General features: G+C 36.6%; 1 protein-coding gene across 1 annotated transcript in view; it reads left to right on the top strand.

The window, feature by feature from the left end:
- ADAMTSL1 (ADAMTS like 1) overlaps positions 1–22,118 on the top strand; it is a 445,880-nt gene that overhangs the window by 59,173 nt on the left and 364,589 nt on the right. The window contains exon 3 of the mRNA XM_003260400.2: positions 1,156–1,201. Within this exon, the coding sequence (XP_003260448.2) occupies positions 1,156–1,201 (46 nt within the window). The remainder of the gene's footprint in view (positions 1–1,155; positions 1,202–22,118) is intronic.

Below are 22,118 nucleotides of genomic sequence, written 5' to 3' on the forward strand. Positions count from 1 at the left end.
AGGATTTTGTAGTATATCTTTACTTTTTAAAAAAAGTGTGACATATTTTGAAAAGAGTATAGTACTGTTTTTCATGATTTAAGTGTCAGCATTGAACATTTTATCAAAAGTTGATTGTTTTTATTCATAAGAATTCAGTAAAATGGGAACTCTCATGTATTGCTGGTGGGAGTATGTAATGGTACAACCTTTATGGAATGCATTTTGGCAATATTTATGAAGAGCCTTACAAAAGTTCATTCCCTTTAGTCTAGTAATTCTCCTTTTAGAAATTTATCTATTCCAAAAACACAGTCAGAAACTTGTAATAAAACACATGCACAAAGATGGTTTACCATACTATCATTTATCAAACACCAAAGTGGAAATTATTTAAATGACAAATAATGAAAGAATTATGCAAAAAATTACATCATTTGATAGAATATTATGTAGCTCTCAAAATGGTGTTTTTAAAGTTATTTAATACTGTGAGAAAATGCCTCCAAAAAATTTTAAGTGGAAACAAAAACAGGCTACAAAATTGCATAAGCGATGCGATATTTTTATTTATACTGGAAAGGACTAAATAAATCAAAATAATAGTGATTGTCTTTAGATGAGGCAACTACAGGGGACTTTTTTTTTTTCTTTTTGGTAATCTGTCTTTTCCAAAACCTCTATAATGAGTATATATTTTAGAAATAAAAATAATTTTTTAAGAATTATGACTTTCCACATTCTTAGAATTATGATTTTAAGACATGTTGAATATTAATTCCATTAATTCCAGTTTATTTTCAAGATCTAAGTTTTTCAGTGAAATATGTCTACAGTTTTATATCAGAAATAAGAAGAAAGGATTCATTGAATATCAGTTTGTTCGGAAAACTTTGTACTAATATTTATTTGATTAAATATGTACTAAATACTTATTTTGAAAATTTTTGAGGCGAGATAAATACTTAGTTTCAACTCTTACAGAGAAATCAATTTACATCTATAACTTCTTTAGATCTGCTCAATTTGATTTTTAATAGTAACCCCTCTAAGAACATGCTTAGAAGAAAAGAGAGGCCTTTTTACTAGTATTTAGAGGAAACTTTTTATAAGAACATATTTCTGATTTTGAGCCTTTCATAAGTAGTAATATTTTTTTTTCTTTTTGCAACCTAGGAGCTGTGAAGGAAGAAATATCCGATACAGAACATGCAGTAATGTGGTAAGTATAAGGTTCTGAGATTGTGATCATGTATTTTTGTTAGCACTGAATGGTGCTAAGCAGTTTTATAACCTGAGGAGGAAATCAACCAATTAGTATTTCACTGAGAGTTTTTATGTCATACCGTACTGATTATATGCAGGACTAAAATGATATTTTTAATGTTCCTCAATATAAACTTTTAATCATTTGAGCAGCTTGAAACTAACTAGACTATTTCAAAACAAGGACTCTACATTTCCTCCCTACTTTCTGCCTTTTTTCATATAGATCTCATGAGGATGAGTAGAGGGGTGATAAAAGGGAAACAAGTTGGGGTATCATGAAATAAATATTAGTAAATCAAACTCAGATTTGACAAACTGATTCATTTATTCAACAAATATTATTCAATGCCAACTATGTGTGAGGCACTACACCAGTATAAGAATAAATAACATATGGCCCCTGTTTTAAACATCTGTAGTATAGTAAGAGGTATAAAGAAGACAGATGTGCATTGCACATAACCACATTCTAGGAAAAAATATGACAAATGCCATAGGAAATAAGTAAAGTTCTTTGTGGGTTAAAACAGAGAGAAATCCAAAGGGTCTTAAAGGAAAAGGTGATTTGAGATAGGGCTTGGAGGACTATGGCTAGCCCATACTGGGTTTGAAGGGTTGACAGTCAGTCCAGTGGAGAGGACATAATGGGCAACTTTGGAGGCAGGAATGTCTGAACACTAGTTTCAGTAGAGTTGAGTATAGCAGTATAAAAGAGAAGAATTGAAATATGTTTTTGAGGTTATACCATAAAAAGATTTGAATGTTAGTCTTCAAAGTTTATTTTAGTTCAGTGAATAATGGGAGTCACTAGAGCAAGAGTATGGTGTTACAGAGTTTCCCTTTTAGAAAGGTTAATTTTTTGGTGATACAAGGGTTGCACTGGAACAGGAAATGGATGAGGAGCAAGAAGTAATGAAGGCTTAAGCCTTCATTAGTAGTCGCAGCTACTCAGGAGGCTGAGGCAGGAGGATCCCTTGAGACCAAGAGTTCAAGACCATCATGGGGAGCATAGCAAAACCCTGTCTCTTATAACAAAGAAGAAGAAGAAGGAGGAGCACTTAAACCCAGAGGAAATACTAAATAGATACAAGAGAGATCAAAATTAAGTTCACTCTGCAAGACTTGAAAAGCATTTGAAAGTAGAGTGATAAGTTGAAGTGGGAATAAAGGAAACAAAGAGGTATATGCATATTTAGGGCTTTTGTACTTGCCGATCCCTCTGTTGAAGAAGCTCTTTCTTCAATATGATGGGCATTTTTATTATCCCACATTTCCCTTCCGCATTGCCCAGCAGATATTCTCTATGAGGGCTCTGCCCCTGCAACAGACTTTTGCCTGGACATCCAGGCATTTTCATACATCCTCTGAAATCTAGGAAGAGGTTCCCAAACCTCAATTCTTCTGCACACCTGCAGGACCACCACCACACGGAAGCTGCCAAGGCTTGGGGCTTGCACCCCCTAAAGCAATGGCCTGAGCTGTACCTTGGCCACTTTTAGCCACAGCTGGAGTGGCTGGGACACAGGGCACCAAGTCCATCCAGAGGCTGCCTAGAGCAGGGGGCCCCGGACCTGGCCCAGGAAACCATTTTTCCCTTCTAGGCCTCTGGGCCTGAGATGGGAGGGGCTTCCAGGTAGGTGTCTGACATGCTCCGGGGACATTTTCCGCATCATCTTGGTGATTAACATTCATCTCCTCATTACTTATGCAAATTTTTGCAGCAGGCTTGAATTTCTCCCAGAAAAAATGTGTTTCTATTTCATCATCAGGCTGCAAATTTTCCAAAGTTTTATGCTGTGCTTCCTCTTCAATTCTTTGTCACTTAGAAATTTCTTCTGCCAGATACCCTAAATCATCTCTCTCAAGTTCAAAGTTACACAGATCTCTAGGGAAGGGACAAAATGCCACCAGCCTCTTTGCTAAAGCATAAACAAGAGTCACCTTTGCTCTAGTTCACAACAAGTTCCTCTTCTCCATCTGAGACCACCTCAGCCTGGACTTTGTTGTCCATATCACTATCAGCATTTTGATCAAAGCCATTCGACAAGACTGTGGAAGTTTCCCACATCTTCCTGTCTTCTGAGCCCTCCAAGTATCTAGGAAGTTCCAAACTTTCCCACATTTTCCTGTCTTCTTCTTAGCCCTCCAAACTGTGCCAGCCTCTGCCAGTTACCCAGTTCTAAAGTCACTTCCACATTTTCAAGTATCCTTATAGCAGCACCCCACTCCTGATACCAGTTTACTGTATTAGTCCGTTCTTATGCTGCTTTAAGGACATACCCAACACTGGGTAATTTGGAAAAAAGAGATTTAATTGACTCACAGTTCTTCAGGGGTGGGGATTGTAAGTAGGAAACTTACGATCATGGCAGAAGGGGAAGCAAAGACATCTTTCTTCACAGGTGTCAGGAGAAAGAAGAATGAGAACTGAGTGAAGGGAGAAGCCCCTTATAAAATCATCAGATCTTGTGAGAACTTACTGTCATGAGAATAGCATGAGGGAAATGGCCCCCATGAGTCAATTATCTCCACCTGGTTCTTCCTTTGACACACGGGGATTATGGGAAGTACAATTTAAGATGAGATTTGGGTGGGGACACAGCCAAACCATATCAGACTCTGACCTCATATTACTTAAAATCCATAGCACTCCATGAGCCAAAATCTTTATAGCTTGTAGAATCAAACTGACACTGCATTTTTTTATGAGAATCTAGATTCTTCAAATAATTTGAAGCTTTATTTTCTTGGTTTTAGTGATAACAGAAGCAGCATTGCCAAAAAACACAAAAAAAAATTTTAAGAAAGAATATTTTCATGATCACATCCCAGTTTTTCAAATTAGGAAGTTTAGAACAATTCAGTTAAATACTCTTTGTTAGATGCTTGATTTAGAAAAACTTGAGAGTCTCTTAGGTAAATCTCCACGGTCATCTTTAATCCCTGGACAGCTTCCTTGGGGCATTTCTGAACTACTTCATCTCCAAAGATTCAGCCTCTTTTCCTATTTTTTGTAGAACTGCTACATATAACTTTTTGGGGAGTTCGTATTCCCCAGGGTAATATGAGGAGTAGAAAACATCTCCCCAGTTTCCCATTTTTTTTTTCCTGAAAAATCAGCTCACAGGCTTTTAAAAATTTATTGCCAACCACTCTATAAGTAGTTTGTCGATACAAGAAAGTTAAAGTTCCCATAATGTTTGCATAGTTCTCATAGTCATGGTACTTTCTTACGTTCTGTGTAGCTGGTTCAAGAAGACTATTTTCATTCCTAAGGACAGAGTTTATCTAATCTTTCCCATTTTACAGTTCCCTGCTCTATTCTAAGGAAGCAGCAAGGTCCTCCCTCTCTGGAAGGAAAGACAAAGATGCTATTGGTAGACAATAGGTGTGAGCTAGCAAACCAGTCAAACAGGTCATTTAGGTCTCAGAGATTTCACCACAAGACTAAGTGAAGGAAGCTCTCAGAAAGGTTTTCTTAGGTCGTATCTTCATGTTAAACCTCAAATTTGAACCCCTTGAACTTAATCAGGGATTTTAAAGTGACTTCCAATGTGTTTAGAGTACTTATAAACTGTTTCTTTTGCACTATCCTTAAGGTTCATATGAGTTGGTATTTAGGAGACAGTGACCATAATTAGCAACATAATAGTCCACGCTGCTTGTGGTAGCTGGTGGTGCTCTTAATTTCTTTATTAAATTCTTTGTTGCTCACTACAACATTTTACTGTTTTTAAGACAACAATATGTATTAAGCCCAAGAATTGTTATTGGTCCTGGGGTTCATTGTTAAATAAAACCAAGACCCAATTCTCCTGAACCTTTCATTCTAATGGAGAAAAAGAGATTACAAACAAGCGTGCAAACAAATTATTTAAAAGGAAATATATCAGATAGCAGTTGGTGCAATGCAGAAAATTAAGCTATTGGTAGCTAGTTCAGAGAGGAAGTTCAGAAAATCCACTTGAGGAGTAACACTTGAATAACAAGAAGGAAACAGCTATATGAATCTTAAGGAGTTGCAATCCAGAAAGGACAGCTAGTGCAAAGGCTGTGAAGTACGAGAAAGTTTGCTGTGTCAAGGAAAGCATAAAGCCAATATACCTAAAGTCTAGTGGGCAAGAGGAAGAGTATTGGAAGATAAGAAAAAATCAAAACCAGAGGTAGGTGGGAGCTAGATCATGCAGGACACTGTAAAGTACTTACGTTATATTTTAAGTACAAAAATTAGCTGCTGGATGGCCAGGCACCATGGCTCACACCGGTAATCCCAATGTTTTGGGCATGGAGGGGTGAGGCAGAAGGGTCACTTGAGGCCAGGAGGTTGAGACTAGCCTGAGAAACATAGCAAGACCTTGTTTCTATGAAACAAGAACAAAATATTGGCATGGTGGTGTGCACCTGTTGTCCCAGCTACTGGGGAGGCCGAGACAGGAGGATTGCTTGAGCCCAGGAGTTTGAAGTTGCAGTGAGCCTTGTTTACACCGCTGCACTCAAGACTGGAAGACAGAGCAAGACCTTGTCTCTATTTAAAAAAAAAGGAGAAGAAGAAGAAGAAGAGGAAAGAAGAAGAGAAGGAAGAAGAAGAAAGAAGAAGAAAGAAGAAGAAGAAAGAAGAGGAGGAAGAGGAAGAGGAAGAAGAAGGAGGAAGAAGAAGAAGGAGGAGGAAGCTCCTGGATAATTTTAAGCAGGGGAGAGTAGAATGGGACTTATAATGAAAAAGATAGGTTTGGCTGCAGGCTCACTCTGGAGAATGGATGCAAAGCAGGGGGAAGGAGCAGAAATTCCAGGAGCGGGGGTCACTGCAGTAGTTCAGGTGGGTGCTAATGGTTGTGTGGACTAGAGTGGCTCTGGTGGGAAGATTTGAGTATGTTCTAGAGATAGAATGGCTTTTCCTAACTTACGGTGCCTCATCCTCAATTTGACATGATTCACTCTTGTGATCTCCAGCATTGTTGTGTGGAACAAGAGGCAAAGGCTGCGCAGCATTGTAGCCAGAGAGAACAGAATGATCATGGCAAGTTTATAATTTCTTTGAGCCTCAGTTTCTACACTCAAACAGTGAGAGATTTGAAATGAATGACCTCAAAAGTCCTGTCCACCTCTGAAATTCTGTAATTCTTAAGAAGTATCATATCTGGGCTATACTGGATTTGGATCTGAATGCAGATTAATGAAGATGTCTATGCTAGTTTAGTAACTGGCATGACTATAGTGAAAAGATTCATAGCGAGGGATAAAGTAGAGTCAGAGCAAAGAGAGTCAATGTGGAGAGTGGAAGCAAAGTTCTCATCCTTGCTGTAAAATTGACCATCCATCTTGACTAGTAATTCTCACTGAGGTTGTGAAAATTCATAGCATTCACAGAGTTGTTCATGTGGTTATTAACGGTGGGCATAAGGTAAATTCCCATTTGGTCTATATGTCTATTTTTCTCATAAGGCCTTTGTATATCACAAAGTCAGGAAACACTTGCTGCTTTATGTCAAGGATCAAATGGAACATATGGAAGAAACAGTAACTCTGCTACAGGTCTTCCTTGGCCAGAATTTGAAAGAAACTGTTGAAACAACATTCAGACCAGAGAAATACCCCTGAAGTCTAGAGAGGTGCTCTAGTAAATAATAACAGCTGCGAGAGTTGGTCAGTGAGCCTGCACGCTGGACTCTTTCCAGCCAAGAGGCACTCTAAGATGGGAAGTAGGCTACTGAACTTTCCCATAATCTAGTCCTTATTATTCTAGCAGTTGAAAATAAGGCATGATGCTACTTGCCAGGGCCATTTATTTTTTGCTTATTCACTTATTCATTCTCTTGATCAATCAGTTTTAAAACAGCATTTCTTGAACACCCAAATCCTGTTCTGCACTAGGGATATTAGGAGTTGCCATCATCAATAAAGAGATAGGCAGCTTGCCCTTGGGGGAAGTCAGAGGCTAGGAGAAAAGACAAATACACAAACAAAACTAAATAAAGTATGATGCACGCTATCAGTATGGAGGTAAGAACAAAGTGCTAAGTCAGGGAAAGACCATGTCTGATTCTTTCACCGCTGTATACGCAGGGTCTGGCATTCAGTGTCTGACACCATGCCTCTTGCACTGTGAACCGGGAAATGCAGAAAACTCACAGAACTGCCTCAGGTTATTTTAAATATTCAAGGGAAACATATCAAGACTTAACATATGTTGAGCACTCTTTGAACCATTTGATCGTGCTGTATTCCTTTCTATGACATCTCATCTTCGCAAAGCTGGGTTTGCTTTGATAAAAAGCAAGTACTGTGACAAAAACAACATGGAATAGGAAACAAGAATGAGGATTGTCCAATCTGATTCCAGGCTTTGGGAAGTAGTACAGGCACACACATCCCATTAGTAAATAAACGTTATTTATGAATGAAGTAAAATAGTACTTTTCTCTCAAGTTATATGCATTGTTTTTTCAAATGGCTATTAAGTCATCAGGACACAAATATATATTAAGTTGCTTGGACCTAACTGCTTAATAAATGGAATTGTTTGGTATTCCTGTTGGCCTAGGAGTACCACAAAAAACTTACCCAGACATTAATGGTGCTGTAAACAGAAATTAAGAGCCTCTGATCCAACTCACTGTAGTCATTCAACACATAGGATCAATAAAAAAATGCATGACATTCTAAATAAGGTAACAGTTGAGCTGAGCTTTAAAAGATGAAAGGGATTTTTTCAGGCTGCAATGAGAGAAAGAGAGAGAGACAGAGTTAGTTTTCTGAAAAATGGAAGTAGAGTCAACAATATCCACTGGGATTTACCAGGTCTCAGACACTTTTTCTAGGCAGTGGGGTATAATATTAACAGAGCAAGATAATGCCCCTGTTCTTATGAAGCTTATATTATAGTGTGAGAAGGCAGATGATAAAGTTTTAAGAGATCACAGTTTCATATAGTGAATGATTATGCTACACTTGATCTTAGCTAAAAGGCCGAGAAGTGATAGTGAATGATTATGAAAGAAATAAAGCAGAGTAATGGGATAGAGAGTGACACAGGGATGGAGGGTTGCTCTACATGAGGTGGTCAGGAAATTCTCTCTAAGGGACATTTAAATGTCCTTAGTATGTGTGGAAGTTGAGGCATGAAGGAGGCATGGGGGCCTGTGGGTCATTTTATCAGGTGCAGTACAAAGTATATTGTGGGGAAAGAAGTGGGATATTTTTCTGTGCTGAAGAGTCTGAACTTAGCCCCAGATGTTATTTCATAGGGGACATTCTTAGCCCCTCACTCAGAGTGATGAGCTTTGGAAGAGCAGAAGGCTGAAAGAAAACTTGGTGGCTCTATCTACCCCTTCTGTGCATTTCTCTTCTCCCAGGCCCGGTCTGCCAGTCTCAGGTGAAATATATCCAAGGCAGGAGAGGGATTTCTTAACCTCAAGTAGGAAGACTGTTAAGTGAGAAAGAAATTCTAATTGCAAGAATGTTGATTTCTTCCTAATAAATGTGCCGAATCCCCCACCTACTAGAGAGGGCCTCCAAGGACCTGGCTGCTGCTTCACTCTGCCACAGAGGCACTCTCTCCAGTAGTGGACCAAAGAAGTACAGTTCTCCCCAGACCCATCCATGCTTCAATCTTTCCTGACCTACCCAGCTGAAAAACAGAAATTTCCCTCATACTATATAACCTCCCCTGAGGTAGACATTGCTCTCATGTTAAAGTCAGATGGGACATGTCTTTTCTAAGTCACTTGATGAAGGCTTGATTTGTATGCTGATATAACAAAATTGGGAGCAGGCTCTCCTGTCTTTCAGAGTCTACATGCATTCTGCATTTGGACAATCTCTAAAAGGCTATTACAATGTATGAGTGGCCAGGCGCAGTGGCTCATGCCTGCAATCCCGGCACTTTGGGAGGCCGAGGCGGGCAGATCACCTGAGGTCAGGAGTTAAGACCAGCCTGGTCAACATGGTGAAACACCGTCTCTACTAAAAATACAAAAATTATCTGGGTGTTGTGGTGCGCACCTGTAATCCCAGCTACTCGGGAGGCTGAAGCAGGAGAATCGCTTGAAACCAGGAGGTGGAGGTCGCAATGAGCAAAGATTGTGTCATTGCACTCCAGACTGGGCAACAGGAGCAAAACTCCATCTCAAAAAAAAAAAAAAAAAAAAGATGTATGGGTGGGAGGAGTTTGGAGAGTAATTTAAAGGATCCTTTTTTCACTTTTCAATCCCATGGATAATGAGGACTTAAAGCAGTGTTATGTAGCAGAAAGAACATGGGCCCTCTAGAGTCCTGAGCTGCCACTTACCAGTTATGTGCTTTCAAACAAATTTATTAACCTCTCTCAATCTCAGTTTTCTTACGTATAAAAATATCCTTCTAATATATGTACAAACAGAAAATGTTAATACAATGTTAATGGTAATTTTAAAATTGGAAACAAATGGAGGATGGCTGGTTAAATAAGGTGTGATATGTTCATAGCATGGAATGCTATACAGTCATTAAAAAGATTAAGGTGGATCTATTTGCACAAACCTGTGAGTTCTTCCAAATTGTCTTGTTAAGAGTTAAAAAAAGCAAATTGTGGAGTAATAACCTATAGTATGATCTCAGTTTTTTAAAATCCCCAGACTGAAATGTGTCTGGTTGTGTGGCACCATCCCAAGGCATTGAAGGACACACATCCAACTGATCACCTAATACAGAGCAGGGAGGGACTGAATAAGTTAGGGGGACTTTCATTTTTTATTCTATATGTTTTTATAGTGTTTTAATTTTTATAATGAACACATATTCCTGTATTTGTAGTATAATTTTAAAGAAAATACAAAACAAAAGAAGATGAGGTTGGGAGAAAATATTTTATACATAATTGAGTTTTTGTTTTTGAAACAAAGAAAAAAAATACCACCTCCCAGAGTTCTGCTGAAGATTCTGTGAGAAAATGTCTAAAATGCACTCAGCCTGGTACCTGACTCAGTCATGTTGGCTCTACTCTTCCTCATTACTTGTTATGTTCTGAATTATGTCCTCACTCCGTTATGTGTTGGACTTCTAAACCCCCACACCTCAAAATGTAACTATCTTTGGAGTTGTGGTCTTTAAAGATGTAATTAAGTTAAAATAAGGTCATTAAGGTGGGCCCTAAATCAATATGACTGGTGGTCTTTAAAGAAGATATTAGGATACAGACACACAGAGAGAAGACATGTGAAGACACAGAAGAAGGCTGCCTTCCACAACCCAAGGAGAGAGCCCTCAGTAGAAACCAACCTTGCAGACCCCTGATGTTGGCCTCTTAGACTCCAGAATTGTATAAAAATAAATTTCAGTTGTTTAGCTCACCCAGTCTGTGGTATTTTCTTATGGCAACCCTAGTCAACTCGTATACTACCTTTCTTCAACTTCCTCCTCTCTTCTAACAAAGTACTCTTTCTGAAAGACTACATTATTTTTTAAAAAGTGAAAATTAGATCACTTTGAAATTCCAAAGATCAGCCTTATTCTATGGCATCATGGGTAATTTCTCCTGATTGTTTTGCCAAATGACAAGTTCCAAGTATTCTGGAAGGAGAATGTTAGACCTCATTTCTGGCAGAACTGCAGGCTTATAATGGCCCTTCCTTTGGACGAGCTCTAGAAAAACAGACTTTCTATACAATGCCCAGTTATTAGGCTGGACAGTCAGATCTCTGGCAACTATCATGGCTTGGCTGTTCTTTGGCCAAATACTTGATTGGAATTGCTGTATATTCTCAGAATTATATCCCAGGGGACAAATCAGTATCCACCAAAGGAAGTCTAACTTACTGTAAAGCCAGGATGAATGTAGGATGGTGACTAAACTCATTATAGGATATTGTGGTTTGTGTGTTTCTCCTTTTTGGAGTTGAGAAGAACTGCTGTTGCTAGAACAAAAGGATGTTCTTTAGGCAACACATCTGCAAAGAATCCTAATTTCTCTGATTTGACCCACAGCTTTTTTTTTTTAATGCTAAAATTAGATAACAAAGGGAAACAATGTTTCTGAAAAGAGAAATGATGAGTGACTTTGATTGTTTCTCTGAGGGCAGAGCCCCTATCCAACCTGTGATAACATCAAGGCTAAATAAGCTTTCAGTATCTTGCAAATAAATTAATCTGTAAATGCAATTGTATAGCATGCATGTGGACAACTGGAGGTTGACTTTGGTTCAAAAGACATCATTTCTTTTTCACTAGTTAAACACTGAGCATTCAGAGTAATGGTTGAAAATATTTGCAGCAGCAATTACTCTGGGAAAAAAAACCCTCATATTTTATGACTAAATGTTTTATCATTTGTGGCATAAAGAAATAAACATTTTTTTAATGATTCACAGATTCCTTCATTTGGTGGATCTGGTGGCTATAGATCTCCCTGCAATGCTTGCTGCCAGGCAGCTGGCCAAGTTAACTGGGTGCCCCCCAGCCCCAGTAGGTTAGGCCTTCTGCTTTTCCTCTCCCCTCGGCCTTCTCCCGACTGCGGCACACATTTCTTTTTTAATGCTTTTTCTGACATGTCTTTATTTTACTCCTCCTTATTCTCTCTCCTATCCCTTCTCCTTAATGTGTTCTCAATTTCTTATCCTCTGCTTCAACTCTGACTCTCTGGGGAGGGTTCTGGTATAAACACTCGTCAGTGGAAAGAACACAGGCTTGGGGGCTCTGTTACTTACTAACTTCGTGGTTTGGGGCAAGCTCTTCAACTTCTCGTAGCCTCAGTTTCCTCAGTCTTAAAGTGGAAATAATAGTAATGCTCAGTTACAGTATTCATTTATAGGAATCAGTGCAACAATGGAAATACATGGGAAATAATAAATTTTAGTTCTTTCTTCCACGTTACCTTGGTAAATCTAAGTGAGTGACACTCTTATAAGAAACAGGGCCCAGTGAAACCACAGCCCACAGTATCACATCAACATTAAACATTTCCTTCCAGGAAAGTTAAATTCCTTGGCTAAGGACAATTTCACTCTTGTTCATAACTCAAGGTGATATTTAAAAAAACTCCAAATTGTTAGGGAACATATGAAAAGGAATATATTAGTAAGACTGATTTCTGCTTGATGGCATCTTTCTGGTATACTTAAAGGGCCATAGGAGATATTGTCCCCTAAATTGATCATAGTTTTTGTTTTTCAGCCAGCATCATCCCATGGAGACTGCCAGAGCAGGGGTTAGCAATAGTCGTAAATGACCTTTGAGTGATATGAGCTGGCATTCCCGGCCTGAAGAGTCACGTCTTCCAGCTCACTTGTGTGATGCTGACTGACAAGCAATCACCTATATTATTGTCTTGTGGATTGACAGCTAATGCCAAGCATCTACTTTCCTTGACTCTTAGTATGAATAGGAATGCCTACTTGACCAACCCAGAATTTCCTTCAATATTGCCATGATCAGTTGTTATACTGAGGTCCTCTCAGCTAGAGCTAACTCCTATTATTAGTGACACAGTAATGACTAAACGCATGTTTGAAGAAAAGAAAAATCATCCAACAGCTCAACTTTCAACTGATGAAGAGAATTAAGAATGAGACCATCATTTCCACAGGGTTGAAAATTATTAGATTGAGAAAAGCTGATATAAGTCCCCTCTCCCAGCTAGCTCCACGAGCTTAGGCAGACAGCTTTCGTCTCTGTCTGCCACAATCCCCGTTATTGAAAATGACAGATAAAGACTGATTACATACCTCAAAGAGATCCTGGCAAAGTTATAGACTCATAGAATGTTAGAATTACAGAAGAATTAGTATATTTGGGTTGTCTGCCCTGTGCCAGGCGTGGTACCTTATGACCTTTTGCCCCAAACTCATTCAATTCTCACAACTACCTTGAAAAATGGGCATTACCTTAATTCGACAGATAAGGAAATTGGAACATTTAAAGGCATGAAATGCCTTATTTAGGCTACACAGCTAAGGAGTGGTCCTGTCAGGTTTGTAAATGCCGAAGCACATGCTCATTTCACCATAACACCGGGAGCTATATGGATGATCTGGACTAATTATCATTTAGTAAACAGCAAAACTGAGATACAAAAAGTTTAAGGCTCAAGCATTTTTACAACATATGCCTTTTTTTTTAAAGAAAAGAGATATTCAAACAAGTCTATTATAGCAATTATAATTCTTCAAGGCTAGAAGTATATGAACTGCTGAGAATTTTTAATGTGCAAATTAAATACAGCAGAAAAAGCAAATAATCCAAGAATCCTTGCTGAAAACGTCTCTAATTCCCTCTCCTTTGAGCGTCTCTGCCTGTCAAGAGGATATAAATTTATTAAGTCAATACTCCTCAGAATTTACTTTCTCAAGTCCTAGTTTCTGAATTTCATAAAAAGAATGCTGGCCTCTAGTGAACCAGATAGAAGCTTGAAGCAAGGATTTGAGAATGATTTAGAAAGAAATTACTACTGCAGTTCATCCCTTGGCAAGGCCCTACGGAATGAAACCAAATAAGCTGCCATGCCTAGGTTGCTAACGTGCAAATACTTGCATGTGCTCAGCCTGGTTTCTATAAGCCTAGAAACGATAAGCAGCATCAAATCTTCTCATTAACACCAAGATGTGCTGAAACTCAAGCAGCATGAACTTGCAGGTTTTTCCCTCCAAGACATCACTTTGTGCTGGGTACTATAAGCAAGGGCCATTATTTAATTAGTTAACAAGTTTTTGTACTATCATTCTAGAAATCTTGTCCTTCCTATGTTTTCCTTTGCATTTTAAACATTCCCTTCCTTTTAAGAGGAAATCGTGAAACTTAAACAGGTTATCTTTGAGGTTTGGCTATATTTTTCTTTATAATCTTGCTATGAGCAGTAACTACGTATGGCTGTTGGAGAGTGTTTAGTTTGGGTTTCAACTCAGTTAAGAGTTTTGAGTGAAATATGGTCAACACAGCGGGAAGGCTAAAGAGGCATTATTATTTTCATTATTATTATTATTTTAGAGACAGGATCTCGCCTGTCCCCCGGCTGGGTTGCACAGGTACAATCACAGCTCACTATAACCTCAAACTCCTGGACTCAAGTGATCCTCTCATTAAAAAGCATTATTAGGTTCCTTTTCCTTTGAATCTTCACTGAGTAAATATACTTTATAGCTCTTTAACACTCATATCCAACAACATACTAACATCCCTTTCCTAAGCAGCATATTCATTACCAAAAAACTCCTTCCTTCCCCAAATAGAAATTTTTAAAAGAAAGATATCGCTGTTTTACAATGTGTAAGTTATAACTTTTTATTTTTTCTCCCATTAAAATATGACTAGGATTTATTTACTTTGAGTTGTTATAGATATTGGAAGTAATTTAGACAAAACTCTCAATTCTTATAGAACAGTATTTTGAAAAAAACTATTTTCAAGCTACTTTTTATATTTGACTTCATGACTGGGCAATGAAGACAAGCAACCAGATTTCTAGGCACACCACCCCTGTTTCATTCAAAACAACTCTGCTTTTAACTGCTGTATTTATTAGCATCCTATGTAGATTTCTTTGAAAGAAAAATAATTATGCAACAACAAAAATAAAGTTTGAAAACACCTGCTTTATGATATCCCATAAGGTCTTCTAAATTTTGCATGGCTATTTCTAGGTAAGAAATTCTCCAACAGATGTCTATTTTGTACAATTCTAATTGCCAAGAAGATGTTTCTTATAGCAAAATGATGTGTACTTTCTTATTACCATTTAATTTAGTATAACAGATTGTTTTTGACTACATGCAAAGCATTGCTCTAGGAGCAAATGAAAATAAGAAAATGTATGTAAGACTGTACTCTCAAATGTTTTAAAATTGGAGGGAGGAAGAGAATAAAGACAAAAATATAGATAGGATTTGATGCAGAATAAGTTACAAAAGTATAACAGAAGAGCTCAGAGGACATCTATGCAATCTATTAATATCTATTCATCCTCCCCTTTCCAAGCAAGCAACAATCACAGATTAAATATAAAATGATAAAACCAGTGGCATAGCCAGGTTCAAAAGCAAGAGAAAAAGTCCATGGACCAAAAATGGAAAATAAATGCAAGATGGTGAATAGTGCTGATTTCATAGGCTTTTTGGCTCCAAGACTGGAATAAAGCAAAGATTGGCAGTAGCTTGACTCTGGTAGGATACCAGGGTTGAATTTCCTTCACAGAAGAAGCAGGACCTAAGCCAGGTAGAAAACTTGATGTCAGGAGTTTCGAGGAGGCTCTCTATTGTGTAGAGAGGCTGTACATTAAAAAAAAAAGAGAGACAGGGAGAGAGAGAGACAGTTGCCACTTACCTAGGATGAGAGCTTTATCTGAAATTATGGGTCTAAAAGAGGCTGGTTGACAGACATAGATACCATATCATGAACTGAAACTCTACCAAGCCATACTTTCCCTCTGGGTCTAGACTTGCAATGTCTTCATTATGGATTAAAACCCAAAATTTTAGTACAGTATCTGATTCTGGACTGGCAGCCATGTGAACCATATGGAGATAATCATAAAACCATTGGACCAGGCAAAGACAGGGAGAACAAAAGGAAAATAAATAGCTTTTCACTAAAAATGAGACTGCAAATAAAAATTCCAAAACATAGGAAAAAAATATTTATATATAATACCAAGAAAGACAACAAAATTAATGTTCACACCAGATAAAATTCTGTGAAACAGTTAGACAAAGACTTTAAAATTAATAAAATCAATCCTCTTTATTGATGGATCCTTGCAATTGTGAATTTGTCTACTCACTAAAATTTACTTGTAACCCCCCAAATCAATACTTATGGCGCTTTTGTGGTCATTCATGGGCATGTGAAGAAAAGTGAAATCTTTGAGTCGCCCAATGAGCATGTTCCCAGCTGTGGTTGAACAAGGGACACTCTGCCTTCCTGTTTGAGCTCTCATACTGTAAACAAGTGTCCTTTTGGCAGTCTATTTAGTGTCAAGTTTTTCACGTTTATTTTTGTGCTTTTTTGGTGATTTCATTGTTTAAATGGGCCCTGAAGCATATGCTGAAGCACTGTCTAGTGTTTGTAAGCTCAAGAAAGCTGTGATGTGCCTTATGGAGAAAATGTGTGTGTTAGTTAAGCTTCCTTCAGGCCTGAATTACAGTGCTGTTGGATGTGAGTTTCATGTTAATGAATCAACAATCTCTATAAGGAGTGTTTAAAAAGAAACATACATTAAATAAGGTTATCTACAGATCAGTTCATTAGAATGTTGTGACCAGAGACTTGAAGGAACTGTATTTCTCCCTAAGTGCAATCGTTCATTATTTGCTAATTCAGAATTTATGGTGATTTTCTAGAACATAAGTGACACAAATAATGAGTACTGACTTTATGTTGAAAAGAAACACATTAAGAAATAACAATGTTTAAAAATAAAGAATAAATTAGGGAGTAAAGACAGAAATAAAGCATTAAATAGATGGATGAAGAAAATAAATTATTAGAAAATTGCAATTCAAAAATCTAGTAATTGAAATAAAAATTTATCCATAGATAGGATAAATTCCAAACAAGACACAGAATCAGTGAAAATTTGAAGATAGAAGTTAAAAACTTTACCCAAAATATAGCCCAAATACAAAAGAGCCCTTAAGAGATACAGAGTGAATAAGAGACTCCAATATACATCAAATAGGAGTGTTCAAAGAGAAGGGGCAGAATTCCATTTAGAATATTCCAGAAAGGAAAAAAATAGTTATCAGACTAAAATTGCAATGAAAGTGCTGCACACGAAAAATAAAAATACATAACCAGACATATCATGATTCAACATCAGAAGGAGATTCCAACTCTAGGATAAGGGGGAAATAGTAAAAGCTACCAGAGAAAAGACAGAGTACCCACAAAAGAATGAAACTTAGACTAAAGGCTGAAACTTCTCAGTCATAATGGAGTCTAAAATATGAGTTAATATCTTCAAAATGTGAATGGAACATAACCGTCAGTGTAGAATTTTATACTCTCAACTATCAATGAAGAGTGTAGGCAAAATACAAACATGTCCTAATCTACAAAGATGAGCATTTACTACCCATGGACTTTCACTAACATAATTACTACAGGCTATATTTGAGGAAGAAAAATATAGGAAAGGTGGGCAAAAAGGAAAACAATGGTGATCCCCAAAGGGATATGAGAGTGTGTATATGGATGTATGTATGCATGTTACATGGCTTCTCTTCAATAATATTTCTGGTGTTCTTGTCCTAATGAGTATCTGGGACTATTGAACTTCCCCAACCCTTTGAAGTTAGACATGACCACATACGTTGCTTTGGTCACTGAAATGTGGGTTTAAATGAGCTATGTTACTTTCTGGAGGAAGCAATCAAGGGACACTGTGACAGTCCCCAAGTTCTGTCTTGCTTGCTCTAGTGACCAAGGAGTCTATGTGCCCTACGACCTAAAATCTTGCTTCTCAAAAAGTAGTCTGGGGTCCAGCAGCATCAACATCAGCCTGGTTCCTATGAGAAATGAATATCAGGTTTCATCTTTGGCCTGCAGAATCAAAGTCTTCAGTTTAACAAGATCTCCAGGTGACTCATATGCACATTAAAGGCTGAGAAGCACTGTTCTATCAGATGGTCCTTCCTTTCCCAGCCTGGGTCACTGAGTTACCCCACAGATGACAGCTGCTCTGGAAAGACATTTTATGAGTAAGAAATAAATATTTGTTTTCTTAAACCAAAGAGATTTTGGAGATGATTTGTATTTTCAAAATCACCTAACTTATCCTGACATCTACAGTTAATATGGTAACACAATGGTTCTCCAAAGATATCTATGTCCTGATCCCTGAAACTTGTGAATATATGTTACATGGCAAAAAGTATGTACTTCTGTAATTAAGGTTGCAGACCTTAAGACCTTAAGGTTGCAGGAAGCGTATCCTGGAGTATTCAGGTGAGCCTCATCTAATCACACGGACTCTTAAAAGCAGAGTGCTTTCCTCAGCTGGAAGCAGAAATGATTACAGCAAAAGAAACCAGAGATTCTAAGCACAAGAAGGCATTCGTGTACTGTTGTTATTGGCTCTGAGATGGAGGGGGCCGTGGCAAGAACCACAGAGAGGTTTCTAGGAGCTAATGGTGGCCCCCAACTGATGCCTAACAATGAAGTGGGACATCTGTCTTAAAACCCCAAAGAACTGAATTTGGCCAACAACCTCAGTGCATTTGGATGTGGATTCATCTCCGCAGCCTCTAGAAAGTAAGCCCTTCCAATGCCTTGATTTTGGCCCAGGGAAACTCTAAGAAAAGGACCCAGGGAGCCATGCTTTATCTGGGTGTCTATACTACAGAATCGTGAGATAATAAATTTGTGTTGTTTTAAGCACCTACGTTTATGATAAATGTTTATGGCAGCAATAGAAAACTAATATTATTAAGCTAACTGCTGGCCATAACTTTAGTGGGTTTTTTTTAAAAAAACATTTTTGTGTGTTACTAGCATTCCAATGTTTAGTGTGTGCTAAGAGCCCTCTTGTATTTGGGAAGAAAATGGAAACACAAGATAAGTTTATATTTTTAGGAAATGCAAGTTTAGATGTACATTTTAAAAATTTAAATATTCATTAACAGACTAGAAATATCATCTATAGCCTCCAAACTAGCAGAGAAAATTTGGAGAATCAAGACAGCCTTACCAATTTAATAGAGGCTAGGAAAAGAGAGAAAAGAATCAAAAAGGATGGTAAACAAAAAATACAAAACAAAATGCCAACGTTTTCCAAAGTGGTGGTTTCAATCCATATTCCCACCAGAATTATACTTGTTCTCTTTGCTTCATATCCTTGCCAGTGCTTGATGTTGTAAGACCTTTTAATTTCTTTTCCTATCTGTGAGTGCATTCCTAGAATATACCCAACTTGCTCATAATATATTGCTTACATCTTGTTTTGGTTTCCTAATAATTTATTTAGGACAATTCGCCTCTATGTTTATGAGTAATTTTATATCTTATGTAATTCTTATCTGATTTTAATAAAAGAAATTGGGAAATGTTTCTTCTTTTTCTAGTCTTTGAAAGAGTTTATTTTATATTGAGATTGTCTATTCCTTTCAGGTTTAGTAAACCTTGCTTGTAAAATTATGAGAACAGATTTTCTTTGGGGGAAGATTTTTCATTACCACTGAATTTTTTTTTTAAGTCTACATGCAGTATAGCCTAGTGCCCAAAGAATGAGTTTTGGAGGCAAACTGTCAAGGTTCAGTCTCAGGTCTGACCTCCTAACTGTGTAGAAAGTCACTTAACCTCACGGTGCCTCAGTCTCCTAATTTGCAAAATGAGGCACATAGGGTCATTGTGAGGATTTCATGAATTGATATATGTAAACATGTAGGACAGTGCGTGTCACATAATAATACTATAAGCATTTACTTTTATTGTTATTTCTCTTTCTTCTCGAATATTTTTTTTCCCACTTGTCTAAGACTGTTTTCAAGTATGATGGCTTAAAGAAGGTTGAACTTCTCTGTAACTTTCCCTTCAACTCTCGGTGTATCTGCATCAGTCTCCCTATTTGCATCTCTAATGGTGTTTGGGATTTCTTCTTTGTTAAGAAAGAAGAAATTCAAACTTCATCATTTAATGAAGTTTGTCAGAAGTTTATTTTATTAATCTTTTCAAGTAGCAGCCTTTGGCTTTGTTGAGCCTATGGTTTTTATATTTTCCACTTCATTGATATTTATATTATTTTCTTTAGTCTACTTTCTTCAAACTAATTTTAGTGTACTTTTTGTAATTTCTTAGGTTTGAAGCTTGATGTTTTACATTTCAGACTTTCTTGTTTTCACAGAAATGTTAAAATAAATACAGCTTTAGTTGCATCCCACGGTGTGATAAAAAAAAATTTCATTATCATTCAGTTCTAGGGATTTTTAAATTTCCATATGATTCCTTCAAGTCATAAATTATTTACAAGTCTGTTCATTAACTTCTAAATATATGGGGGTTTTACATTTTTCTTTATTAATCGCTAACAATTGCATTGTGATTTTTCCAAAATGGTCTTTTTACTCTATTTCTTTGGAATTTGTTGAGACTTTGTTTGATGACCTGTTACCTGTTCTTGTAGAGAACACGTTTTCCTGATCTGGGGTGTAAATTTCTATATGAGTATATCAAACGTTTTGAATGTGTTTATTAAATGTCCTAGTTCTTTAATAATTTTTTTTAAAATACTTGAGAGAATGATTTTTAAAATCTTCTTCTTTATTAGGTTAATTTGCCAATTTCACCTTGTAGTCTGTTTGGGTTATTTTGGACTGTCTTATTAGGTTGATATACATTTAAAATTGTTTGATCTTTCTGAAGAAGCTAATCTTTTTTCATAAGTTAGTGACCGTCTTTATCAGTAGTAATCCTTTCTGCTTTAATGTGTAGTTTATCTGATATAAATATCCCCCTTTCATTTGATTAGATCTGTCTCTTACATCTTTTTCTACTCTTTTACTTTCCACCTTTCTTTATCTTTATATTTATGGATATGTAATGTAAACATTTTTAATTTTTAATCTTATAATCTTCGATTTCTTCCATCTATTTGCTGTCTCTATGATTACTGATAAAATTAGACTTATCTCTATCTTTAAATTTATGGATATTTAATGTAAACATTTTTAATTTTTAATTTTATAATCTTTGCTTTCTTCCATCTATTTGCTGTCACTATGATTGCTGATAAAATTACACTTATTTCTGCCATCTTACTTTCTGCTCTCTATTTGTCCTGCTTTTCCAATGTTTCCTCTTTTCTTCTTACCTTCTTGGAACTAGTCCCACTCTTTTTTTTTTTTTTTCTTATTATACTCTTCCCTCTTCCCTCTACTGGTTTAAAAGTTATATATCCATTTCTGGTTTTTTTAGTAATTACCCTAACTTTTAATATGTATACCTAAAGTTAAATAGTATTTATCCCCACCTATCAAATAATTCATGTCTCTTCAAACACTTTAACTCTGATTACCCCCCTCAGATTTATGCGCTATTTTTGTCAAGTGTTTTAGCTCTATTTTTCTTAACTCACAGATTGGACACTTGATATAGTCAAAGTTTATTCAGATGTACTTGAAAACATTCTACTTTATTTGATCCCATTTTTTCTCAGATCATAGATCTTCAAAGATTCCTTTTATCTGGAGTATATCCTTTAGACATTCTGTTAGTGAGGGTTCATCAGAAGTGAGTGCTTTTGGTTTTCTGTATTTTGTTTGTCTAAAATATTTGTATTTTGTGCTCTCTCTTAAAAGTTAGTTTTGCAGTGAACTTAACTCTAAGTTCACAGTTATCTTGTCTCAACACTTCAAAGAGAATTATCCATTGACTTCTGACTACCATTGTTGCCATTGAGAAGCCAGCTGTCATTCTAATTTGTTCTTCCTGTATCTTTTCTCCCTGACTTCTTTTATTTATAGTTGGTGTTCAGTAGTTAGCTATGATCTTTGTAGAAATGAATCATTATTTTATTTTATTCTCATTAGACTTCTGAATCTGAGGATTTTTATTTTTAATTATTTCTGGAAAATTCTCACAAAATTATTTTCTCTATGTAATTCACATTTCTTACTCTGTAATTAATATTTTTTATATCTTTGTCTCTCTGTATTGTATTTTATATAACTTCTTCAACACTTTCTCTCATTTAACAATATCTCTTCCCAGCTGTATCTAATATGCTTTTTATTTGACCTAAAAATTTATAAAAATATTTATATCTGCATGTATATGACTTCTGTTTTTTTTTTTTTTAATCTACATGATGACACCTGTTCTTTGGTTACTCTTTCAAAATTCTTCTTAAAAATGTCCATAAGCATGTTAAATTTTTTTATTTTGCATCCTGTGTCTGATAATTTCACTATCAG

The sequence above is a fragment of the Nomascus leucogenys genome, chromosome 1a, assembly GCF_006542625.1.
Source record: "Nomascus leucogenys isolate Asia chromosome 1a, Asia_NLE_v1, whole genome shotgun sequence".
NCBI classification, from domain to species: Eukaryota; Metazoa; Chordata; class Mammalia; order Primates; family Hylobatidae; genus Nomascus; species Nomascus leucogenys.